General features: G+C 38.2%; 1 protein-coding gene across 4 annotated transcripts in view; it reads right to left on the bottom strand.

Annotated features, from left to right (window-relative positions):
- Positions 1–5824: 5824 nt before the first annotated feature.
- Positions 5825–12323, bottom strand: part of su(f) (cleavage stimulation factor subunit su(f)) — a 115935-nt gene continuing 109436 nt past the window's right edge. For all 4 annotated transcript variants that reach the window (XM_069828835.1, XM_069828836.1, XM_069828837.1 and 1 more), the window contains 2 exons: positions 8940–9074; positions 5825–6536 (listed from right to left, as the gene is read on the bottom strand). In XM_069828835.1, the coding sequence (XP_069684936.1) occupies positions 6280–6536; positions 8940–9074 (392 nt within the window). In that variant the 3' untranslated portion in view covers positions 5825–6279. The remainder of the gene's footprint in view (positions 6537–8939; positions 9075–12323) is intronic.

Raw genomic sequence — 12323 nt, 5'->3', positions numbered from 1 at the left:
CACTCCTAACCTGGAGAACAGACACCTGTTTAGCCTATCCTACTAGAATAGGCGCTACTGTTGTAGATTACTCTTGGTTTCAGTTTTGCCCCACTTCTTCGACCAGCCTTCAAGCTGCCTTCTGAAAGTACATTCTTCTCAGACTTACTGTTAGTCCTCTGGGTCATGCGAATCTGTCTCTACTTGGCCTTCCCACTTCATCCAGATGGCAATCCCAGGGATTGATAAAACCAGTATTAATTAATATAATAAAGGATATTATGAGATTCAAAGTATATTCTAGTGTTGAAAGAGTAATGGAACGGAGAAAAAGTCTGTCCGGCACCGGGATTTGAACCCGGGTTTTCAGCTCTACGTGCTGATGCTTCAGCACGTAGAGCTGAAAACCCCAAATCCCGGCGCCGGACAGAATTTTTCTCCGTTCCATTACTCTTTCATCGTATGATGACGCAGAATATCTGCATGGAAATATCATATGTACTTCGGTACATTAAAATAATATATATTCTAGCGTGCATATTCAATGGATACCATCTCATATGAGAATTAGTGAAAATGAATTGACACTTTAGCTAAACAGGATCAAATGTGACAGAGACTTATAACAGGAATCTGACATATTTAGAAATGCACTCAGAAGTCCAGGAAATTAATAGAAATCTGACATATTTGAAAGTGCACTCAAAAGTTAAGAAAACAGTGGAAAGTTCCTTCTAAAACGTGTCTATAAGAAAAAGCATTGGTTTTATGGGCCTTTTTTTTTTTTTTTTTTTTTTTTTACAATTCATTTTGAAGGAGTTTTTCAGATAAGACCTTGAAATACAATAAATAATTTAATATTGTTCCGTCACTGACTTAACATATATATATATAAGGTATAAAACCTTTATATTACATATTTAATTGTTGGTATTAACGTTTTTGTTGCTACATGCGACATCATCAGATACCATAATTTCATTCATAATATAATAACTCTTGTTTTTTATATATACCCTTGATTCAATGATGGTTTCTCGGGGGAGGAAAGGGAGGAACGTCCTCCTCACATTTTTCTTCTTTTGAAAGTAAATACCAAATAAAATATGTGCCTTGAAATTCGAGGAAGATTCGATAATTTTTAAGTTCTCAACTATAAGAAAACCTCGGTTGAACGAGTTTTAAATGACGTGCACTCATGTGCTGCTAGAAAACTGTGAGAAAGATGCGAGATTGTTTGTGTGGAGGAAAGCCAATCCATTCCTCCTTTACTGCAGTTAACACACATAGACAACAGCACACTAGCAGCCAGAGAAAGAAGCAGAGTTTAAAGCAAGTAAATGAACGGATAGGGAGGAGATCCTCCTCTGAATCAGCACATTGGCGGGAAATAGAAATAGACTGGTCATGCAGCAAGCTCGCTACTGCTGCCATCTAATGATGCTGCATTCAACCAGACTATAACACATCTAGGAGGAGGCACAATAACAGTTTTAACGCAAAGCTATGAAAGACACCATATAAACTTTTTTTTTGAAATTGTAAATCAAAAATATTATTCACTGCATTTTATATAGGCTACTATTCATGGTTTGAAACTTTCAAGGATATTTGAAAGTTAAAGCTGGGTTTATATAAAACTAAGAGGAAGTAGTTAGTTCTACGTTAGTATCGCAATCTTTTTGGTCCCTGAAATTCACTTCCATTCATTGTCTACTAGACAGGGCAACAGCTAAGTCGTCAGTTTTGTACAAATATATTTTAAGTTGAAAGTAGGTACTCCAATCTGCATTATTTTTAACATAAAAAATTAATCGGCCACCGGCAGATTTGAACAATAATGGTAGTATGACTTTACAAGAACTGACATTCTTGAAAAGCATGTGATACTGAACTTGTAAAATGTATATGTGGCCAACACAGACCACGTGGGTGGGTGCAGTGTTCTCGCTTTCCACAGATTATTTCCCATTCCCATTTCTGTAAAACAGTTCCGATTACGTGTTAGTAGCTATAATCTCTTCCAATATGTGTGATGCTGTAGTGTGCTCGAAAAATGCTGCGAGGTTGTGAATTTCCTTGTAATTGTTAATTTGTGCAATTATTCAACAATGAATGGAAGTGAAAACATAATATATTTTGGAAAATTTAGGAAATTCAGTTTACAAGAACAGATTATTGCTATACAGAAGGGAAAGCCAACCCCAACACTACCTGGTCTTACATATATCCATGTAGGCTAATTTGTAGCATGTTTCATTCAAGAAGGTGTCATTTCGTGCTGTTAACTTCTTTCCTCTTAAGAAATACGCAGGAGTCGCCACTGCCTTGATCCAAAAGTTAAAAGCTTAAACTAATATACATAAATATATATAAAATTACAAGTCTTCATGATTTAAAACAAATTAAAGTTTTGGGAAATATGCTGAATATTAGCGTCTCGAATATTTTTAACATTTAATCCTAAGCTACTAATTTCAACATAGAACACGTTCACAACAGGAAACATTTCATCTGATGCCTTACTTTTACTATCAACATTAATAATCTCCAACAAAGGCTTCAATGCCTGAATTGTAACCTTAATTTTAACACAAGTTTAATACTTGTGCATTCGACACAAACATATCAATATAATATCAAATTCAAATGGTTACTTCATTATACTCACAGTAAATTTGTATGACACAACAGTTAAATCTGCTTTGTAAACAAATCTTCATATTCAACATATTAGCATGATATTTCCCAAATTTTAATTTGTTTTGGAATATGTATCATATGACTTTGTGTTAAATTCTGTCGTACCTGGTTTACATGTTTCGACCTTTTAGTCGACCTGGTTGGCAAGTTGGTGTAGCGCTGGCCTTCTATGCCCAAGGTTGCGGATTCGATCCCGGGCCAGGTCGATGGCATTTAAGTGTGCTTAAATGCGACAGGCTCATGTCAGTAGATTTACTGGCATGTAGTGTACAGGACTGGTAACTGTGTCCGCGGTCTTGTTGGTGAGGAAAAGGTTTCCTGAGGGAAGCGAAGAGGAAGGGGGGAGTTGAACTTAGTGGTAAACATACTATTATGCGTGCAAGAAACATTTCCTCCATCTAAACTGCATGCTTTTCACGACTCTGTTTAGTGATTTTCTGCCCCAAGGAAAATTGATTTTTTCTTTAATTACCGTCAAAAGTTTAGGTATTGTCGGCACTCTCTTTTCTTGAATATAGAAGTCTTGTATTGTATTTCTTATAACACACTTGTCGAAGTCGTCTACATGCAGTATATTACGAGATATTATTAGTCTCTTCTTTCTTGGCGATTTCAGAAGTCTATCCGGACTGTTTTCTTTTCTTATCTTATGTTCCTTCCTAATCTTCTTTATTATACTATATCCCACACCAGTGTATTCGGCCGCTCTTTCAGTTGATGTATTTAAGGGAATCCTCAAATGTTTTTGCACTCTTTCCTCATCGCACTTCTCTATGATGTTAGCTATTATTTCTCTTGCTTCACTATAAATAGTTGTGTTTGCCTTTCTATTAGCCACACTAAACGAAAGTGTTTAAGACTATCGTTCTTGCTAATATCACTGCTCTATAATCTCGCACTATTATTTCTATACTATAGTTATACACATCCTATACTATTTTTACACTACACTACACTACTAATCCTATTCTAAATATACGCACTACACTGAATTGCACAGATTTACTGTAATTACTGTATAAGGAAGTTCTGAATTGAACAATGTAAAGAATACTGTAAACTCAAGTTGACTGCACTCTCGCAATATATATTCAGAACTGGTAGTTGCCTGTCAATGTCATAGCAAAGCCACCCCCATCCCGAAACTTTAGTACCTACCCTCTTCCCCGCGGTTGCGGCAGACCCCTCTCACACGGACACAGTTACTAGTCCTCCACAGTAAAAGAACTCCTGCGGGATAAAATTCCGGCACATCCGGCGACACTGATATAACCTTTGCAGTTGCGAGCATCGTTAAATAAAACATAACATTTCGACCTTTTATGGGTCATCCTCAGAACTGGTAGTTGTTCAACGACCAGTTCTGAGGATGACCCATAAAAGGTCGAAACATGTAAACCAGGTACGATAGAATTTAACACAAGAAAGTCATATAATACATATTCCAAAGTGATACAGTGTTAAAAGTTGTGTAATCAAGATGTTTTAAATCATGAAGACTTGTAATTTTATATCTATTTATGTATATTAGTTTAAGCTTTTAACTTTCGATATCAAGGGTATATATAAAAAAGAGGTTATTATATTATGAATGCAACTATGGTATCTGATGATGTCGCATGTAGCAACAAAAACGTTAATACCAACAATTAAATATGTAATATAAAGGTTTTATACCGGTACCTTATATATGATATGTCAAGTCAGTGACGGAACAACATTCAATTATTTATTGTATTTATGGGCCTTGTCTAGTACATTGTACAAAGATTCTTTTAGAAGTTACGACATGGTACCCCCAGTAGCGGACGGTGGGTTTGAAAGTTGAGGAGGCCAAGACGTGAATGATGAGAATATAAAAATATAAGGCCTGTGATGTACCTCATTACCAGATTTTAAGAAATTAAAATCAGGTTTTCCAATGTATGTTTTAGAATTTTAAATCTTATGTTTAGGAATTTATATGATTTTACGGGGAAAGAATAAAAATAAACAACATACTGTTAATATATTACAACGGCTTGGTAAAGATTGCCTCTCTTTAGGACACTCTTAAGCCCTAACCTACGAATTAGGTCTTTTAGGTCATATGGAATTTAAGAATGTTACTCTTTGCTACATAAAACGAATAAGAAAAATAATATTTCGAGAGTAATGAGATTGCAACAAAATTGATTCGAACCTAAGAATCCGGGGCTTGCTCATTACTATTACATAGTCTAATTTTACAGCAAATTAACTCGACGATCCTCTTTCTTCGCAAACCGATCAAATAAGTCACAACATACTGAATAACTGCTACTAGAAGAAGCTAGAGACAAATCTGCATTTGTTTCTAAACTCGCGATATATTTAAAATACTGTATAAGTAAATACATCTCGTAAAACAAAAGAATAAAATAACTAGAACAACTGCAAACAAGAGAAAATCTAACAACGTAAATGAAAACTTTTACGTAGGGAGAGAAAACTAACAACATGTGACTCAATTTTCTAAAACCAAGAAGAGAGAAAGAGAGAGAGCTTCCCAATACAGCCGAAACCAGCCGTGACTGCTACAGTTGTCAACAGTGGGTAGGACGTCTCCAAATCGGCTCCCCTCGCGCATTCTAGTCAAGTTTAAACACTCTTCTAACCAGCTATCTTATTGGTTGAACTGCTGTTGTCATGGTTACCGGGGAGTAGCGTTATGTAGCCGACTCCTCTCTTCCGCTCTCGCATAGACGCTGCAGGATGCTAGATGTCGACTATATAGGTTACTGTGCTATCTGTTATTTTTCAGTACGAATTATTTGAATGTGGTCGACGACTTTAAGTAACTTACATCTTAGTCGTAGTGAATAGTAAAATTAATATAAAAGCAAAAATGTTCGTCATTTGCTGTAACTTATCTGTGATCTTAATTCAGCTGAAATTATTACTGCCATATTGTGTTCTGGTAAAATATTAGGGGAGGCTCGGCCTCCCTAGCCTCCCCTGAAAATCCGCCGCTGGGTACCCCTAGCTTTACTTTTCTTTGTGGAAGAATTAGTTAAGAATATTTACCTCACTTAAAGATCCGAGTATGAATTCCTGAATATTGGGAGTAAAGAAAGGATACGAATTTATAACTGTAACATCAGACTAATAAAGAATGAATACATTTTTATGGTAACATTTGGATTTAATTTAAATAAAAATAAGAAGTCATTAACCTCTTACATTAAAAGTACTCTTTGTAGCTCAGTAACATGTACTGGACAACTTTTTCTTTCTTTCTAAGACAGATTCACAGACATGGTAACATGCTTCGTCATTTGTGCACCTGTCAATGATGTACGAAGTACATAATTTGTCTTATTTGGCGTAATTCATTTTCTTCAAATATTTACATATGCAATCACTAGAAATCAAAATAGCATGTTTTAAAAATGACAAACATTTCAGTGAGTGATCGAAAATATCAAAATTCCCAGACATTTCGGAATGATTTATGGCAGCGAAGGGAGTTTTCATTATCATCTCATACAGACATACAGTCTCTCTCATGTTCTGCAGGTTGTACTACGTTACACATTAGCCATCGGTTCCACTCTCTTCCCCCCTCTGATCCTGAGGTCATTTAACTCTCTTCTGTTGCCTCTGCCTGTAGATGTCATTCACAGGGGGTGCTCCAGACAGCTCGTCGTCTTCACTGTCATCCAATCCGATGACTACCCCCCGCTCACCAGTCCCTAGCTTTCGTCTTCTCTTTGTTCCACCGCCTCCAGGAAGTGTAAGGGTTCCCTCCTGGCCTTCATCCACAATCCAGTGTACAGACTTGGCGAGATCGAAGAGCTTGGTGTCACAGCCATTGTCTGCAGTTGGAGATGGTGCTGGAGACATGAACAGAAGAATTAGGGCATCTAATAGTTTCTATGAGCAATGCAAAGAACTAAATTATCAATACAAACATAGGGTGGCCAGATTTAGAAAATAAAAAACTGGGACACTCTTATGAGATACTAAACTGCCACATTAGCCAGACAAACTAATTTCAGTTATCCCTACTTTAATTTCTATGTTTACAAGAATAGAAATAATTTTCAAATGTTTATGATTGGAGAAATCAATCAGCACAGAGATGAAGCTAGCTGCTTCTAGCTCTTTCACAATGGCTTTCATTGCAAAATGGGCTAGCACATTCACTAAGGTGATCTCACATTTAGTGCAACAGCAAGTAATGCTGTTTCTATTAAAAACTTGCTAACAATGGAAAAAGTGCAGTGAAGTGATTGCTGCAAATTTTCAATTCTTCTTTTCCGCAGCAGTTGACTTGAAAAAGTACGTCATTTTATTAGACGATGACGATAAAGATGTGGTTTTTTTATGTCCGTTCTCCACAATCTGATATTCAAAATGTCGAGTTACGCAGTGTACACTGTACTTTGTCTTCCCATTTTAATTTCGGAAAGTACTGCCAATGGAAAAATATGTGCAAATGCATGAACTTCCTGGCCCTAATAATAACTGTGCGTTTTTATTAATAAGCCAAAAAGAAAGTGTTCACTGAATGATGAACTTTAAAAAAGTCTATTAAGTGGAGTAACATGTTATTAAGAGAGCTGGAAATAAGTGAGGACATAAAACGTTGCCATTGTATAACACACCAGACTAGTTTAGATTTATTTAAAATGCTCTCCATAGAGATATGTGTAGTCCTATCATACTGTAGGTCACCTGCCGCTACCCTACATAGCTGCTGTTTGGCTCTATATTAAATATATTTCGGAACACTTGTTCTCTGAACGAAAACTTCTAATATCTAAACAAAGATCGTGATTAGCAACGAAAATTTACGAGTTGTATTAAGAGTGGCAATTTGTGACGTATTTTCCTAGGTTGTTGTAGCACAGCTAAAAATAAAGGTGAAATAAAATATAATCTGTCCATCTATAAATCAATATTGTGTAGTCTATGTCAGATGCTTGTATTGAGAGTCTGCCACTGGGATCCGAACAAAGTGCTCTATACTCCTCGATAGATATTACATCTTATGTGATGTCATCGTGAGTACAAATTTGCCGACGGTTAACTCAGATTGTAACTAAGTAAAGATTATTGTATTGTACTAACATATACTAAATCTAAAGATATTTACATGTTTAAACCTACATAAATAAGTATGTAACAGTTATTTAATAAAACAAATTACAAAATTAATTTTCTTATGCGGTATCTGAATCACACAAGGCACTTGAAAGCATTATACCACTCAAGCACAAGACTACCGGCGGTTACTGATTTTATGAGCTGTAATACTGGAGAGCATGATCAAGTAGAAAGTATAAATGGAACGGCCAGCTTCCAAACTCCTGCGATCTCATTGTTTTTGCTGAAAGTTACTGGAAGAGGGTGAAGTCTGTCCTTGGGCTGAACCTAACAGTATTCCATGTACCGTTCTCTATTGACTTAGGAATCTATTATATTCTAGTGATTTTCTGAAAAAAATGTACAGTTTCTCTCTCACTTAGAATACGGCACTAGAATTCCATTCCCAATATTTTCTTATGGGTCTATTCTTGTGATTTTCTGAAAAAACGTACAGTTTCTATCTCACTTAGAATACGGCACTAGAATTCCATTCCCAATATTTTCTTATGGGTCTATTCTTGTGATTTTCTGAAAAAACGTGCAGTTTCTATCTTACTTAGAATACAGCACTAGAATTCCATTACCAGTATTTTCTTATGGGTCTATTCTTGTGATTTTCTGAAAAAAAAAAACGTACAGTTTCTCTCTCACTTAGAATATGGCACAAGAATTCCATTACCAGTATTTTCTTATGGGTCTATTCTTGTGATTTTCTGGGAGGGGGGGGGAAACGTGCAGTTTCTTCTTACTTAGAATACAGCACTAGAATTCCATTACCAGTATTTTCTTATGGGTCTATTCTTGTGATTTTCTGAAAAAACGTGCAGTTTCTATCTTACTTAGAATACAGCACCAGAATTCCATTACCAGTATTTTCGTATGGGTCTATTCTTGCGATTTTCTGAAAATCGCATACAAAATATTTTTATAAAACAGTATTTTAAAAAAATAACAGGGTCTTATTTTGTAGTAATCACTTTGGGATAGTACAAGAAGAAGCAACGATGGAGGAGAATTAGGTACAGGAGATCAAAGATGGAAGAGAAGGACTAGAGGAGTAGGAGGAGGTGAAAGAGGATAGGAGGGAGATGAAAAACAAATTCAGGTTTATTATACACAAGTGAATTCTATGTATTCGGACCTACCAGTCTCTGGAAGCTGGATTTTACTGAAGACATCCATGAGCATGTCAACAGCCACAAAAGGACCACGGAAGCACCCTGGAGGAGGAAGCAATGTGCAGAGTTGTGCTACTGCTGGCGGATGAGGAAATACGCCACCTGAAACATTTTTTCATGTGAAGACGACATGTATGTATCTATTTTAACAGTGCAACAAACATCAACATTGAAATGTTATGCAAACCTCTTATATGAGCTGAACAATGAATTGTTTTATTTTTACTTATTCTTTTATTTGAAATATCAATCAATCTTCTTAATGTATCCAGCTGTTTGCTGACAATATAAAGTCAACTGTAGTCTATTCAGTCTTTGTTTTTCACGAGAAATGAGGGGTATTTTGATTGGTGTTCATTATAGATGCCTGTTGCTAGTAGCCAGAGTTGAGGTGTAGTCAATATATACTGCAGGGCTGTGTCTTCTGCAACTGGTACTGATGATTTTAATTTACTTCTTTTGTGGTTTATGGATGGACAGTATGAAGAATGTGTTCCAGATCTTCATCATGATTATTACACCACAGACAAGTAGGATTATCAGAAATGTGAAATCGGTGTAGGTACAATTGTGTGACAGTGTGACCTGTTCTGGCTCAAAAATGTTTGAACATGTCTGGGCAAGTTTTTGTACATTTCCAGGTCATTTGGTTTCTTTTGTAAAGACTGTAAAATTTTTCCTTTGTCAGAAGAGAGCCAATTGTTGATCCATAGGTTTATAAAATGAGACTTTACTGAAGCATAACCACTGGATAGAGATATCACTTGAAGAGGTCTTGGTTGCAAATATGTTGCCTGTTTTGCAATATTATCGACTTTGTTTCCAAGTATACCACAATGACTAGGTATCCATTGAAATGTTATTTCCTTTTGGAGTTTTTTTAGTTTACTTAGTTGTTTCTGAATTGGCATAATCCTATGTGCGTATAGGTTTGGTACATATTTAATTATAACTACTGAAGCTTTCCTGGCGACGTGATAATTCGAAATTTTCTCGGGCTTCCAGCCAGGTCTTAAGTTGGTGATCCACCAACGTTTCGAGGATGTTCATCTTCCTCATCTTCAGGGTTAAATGATATCTGAGGGTACCTAGCTCCTTAATTTATAGTGCCAGAGGGAGTCAGCCGAGGAGCTGTGCGCCGATTGGCTGTTATTAGTGCGGACCGCGGCGAGAACGTTGCCGACGTGTCGTCTTGCTTTGTGCTTTCCGGCTGAATGACCTTGGATCTCACGGTGGGCTCGGCGGACGAGTTCTCCGCTGATGACGGCCCGTTGTCTGGGTGGTGAGAAATTTAATAGCCGGTGACCATGCCTCGCTTAGTTGGAGACCCGAGTCCCGGTTCAGGTTACTGCGTTCCGCCGCTATGGCCAGGGTTTTTTTTTACTCTTCTATCCCAATAGCCCACACACTTTACCAGGACCTCGGTGTTATTGAAATTAGCCCTATGGCTATTTTCAATGCAATGTTCAGCCAATCCGGATTTTTCGGGCTGCATTAATCTGATGCTTCTTTGATGTTCCGAAAGACGCGTCGCTATTGTGCGTCCAGTCCGTCCAATGTAAGCCGCATCACATTCACACGGGATGCGGTAGATCCCTGGTACTCTGAGGCCTAGATCGTCTTTTACTGATCTGACCTTGTTCCTGATTTTTGGCGGAGGTTTGTGGATTGTTTTTATTCCATGCTTGTGGAGCAGTCTGCTTATCTTTCCCGACAACTTCCCTGTGAATGGTAGACAGGCTGTGGCTGGTTTTTCCGCTTCTAGTGAGTCCGTGATGGGCTGCTGCTGCTGCTTCTTGTGTCTTGCTCTATTCAAAGAGGCGTTCAGGTACAAGTTGGTTTGTGTGGGTTTACGGTATAGCTTCCATCACAAAGCGCAGCGGATGGGCATACTTAACACACTGGCCCATAGAGCAGTCTTTATATCGGACCCGGAGCAATTAGACACTGAATTTCAACACCTGAAGCTCACCCTCCAGCAGAATGGATATTTGGCTAAAGACATCACGGCCTCTTTGAATAGAGCAAGACACAAGAAGCAACAGCAGCAGCAGCCCATCACGGACTCACTAGAAGCGGAAAAACCAGCCACAGCCTGTCTACCATTCACAGGGAAGTTGTCGGGAAAGATAAGCAGACTGCTCCACAAGCATGGAATAAAAACAATCCACAAACCTCCGCCAAAAATCAGGAACAAGGTCAGATCAGTAAAAGACGATCTAGGCCTCAGAGTACCAGGGATCTACCGCATCCCGTGTGAATGTGATGCGGCTTACATTGGCCAGACTGGACGCACAATAGCGACGCGTCTTTCGGAACATCAAAGAAGCATCAGATTAATGCAGCCCGAAAAATCCGGATTGGCTGAACATTGCATTGAAAATAGCCATAGGGCTAATTTCAATAACACCAAGGTCCTGGTAAAGTGTGCGGGCTATTGGGATAGAAGAGTAAAAGAAACCCTGGCCATAGCGGCGGAATGTGGTAACCTGAACCGGGACTCAGGTCTCCAACTAAGCGAGGCATGGTCACCGGCTATTAAATTTCTCACCGCCCGGACGACGGGCCGTCATCAGCGGAGAACTCGTCCACCGAGCCCACCGTGAGATCCAAGGTCATTCAGCCGGAAAGCACAAAGCAAGACGACACGTCGGCAACGTTCTCGCCGCAGTCCGCACTAATAACAGCCAATCAGCGCACAGCTCCTCGGCTGACTCCCTCTGGCACTATAAATTAAGGAGCTAGGTACCCTCAGATATCATTTAACCCTGAAGATGAGGAAGATGAACATCCTCGAAACGTCAGTGGATCACCAACTTATGACCTGGCTGGAAGCCCAAGAAAATTTCGAATTATATTTAATTATATTAAATATAGCCCCCTTGGAGTTGGTAAGTATGCAAATAGATTTTTCAGAAATTTGAGTAACACAATGAAGAGCAGCATCGATAACTAGCAATTCAGTGTCAAGACTGGAGGAGGATGAACATGATATGAAATAACTTTCTTGATATTTTGGAATATAATACCCTGCTCATGATGTTCCATTATTAGGATTCAGAGATCCATCTGTATAAATTTGAAGGTGATCCTTATACATGCTGCAGAGTAGTTCCATGGCATCTAACTTAAGAATGTATGGAGGATCATTTTTGGAATGATTTCCTGGATTTTGTATGCTATGTTCTGGAATCACCTATTTCCATGGAGGAATTTCGTTCACAACTGGAGTTTTGGCAATGACTGTGTCTCCCTCATGGGTACTCACCTTGTCGTGGTGAGGGGGCTTAAACAAGTTTAAGCTAACAAGTAACAAAGAGGCTTCCCACAGAAGCTGCATTAACGCCAACG

The sequence above is a fragment of the Periplaneta americana genome, chromosome 6, assembly GCF_040183065.1.
Source record: "Periplaneta americana isolate PAMFEO1 chromosome 6, P.americana_PAMFEO1_priV1, whole genome shotgun sequence".
Taxonomy (NCBI): domain Eukaryota; kingdom Metazoa; phylum Arthropoda; class Insecta; order Blattodea; family Blattidae; genus Periplaneta; species Periplaneta americana.
The sequence above is the reverse complement of the archived record's forward strand: the minus strand, read 5'-3'. Positions and strand labels throughout refer to the sequence as shown.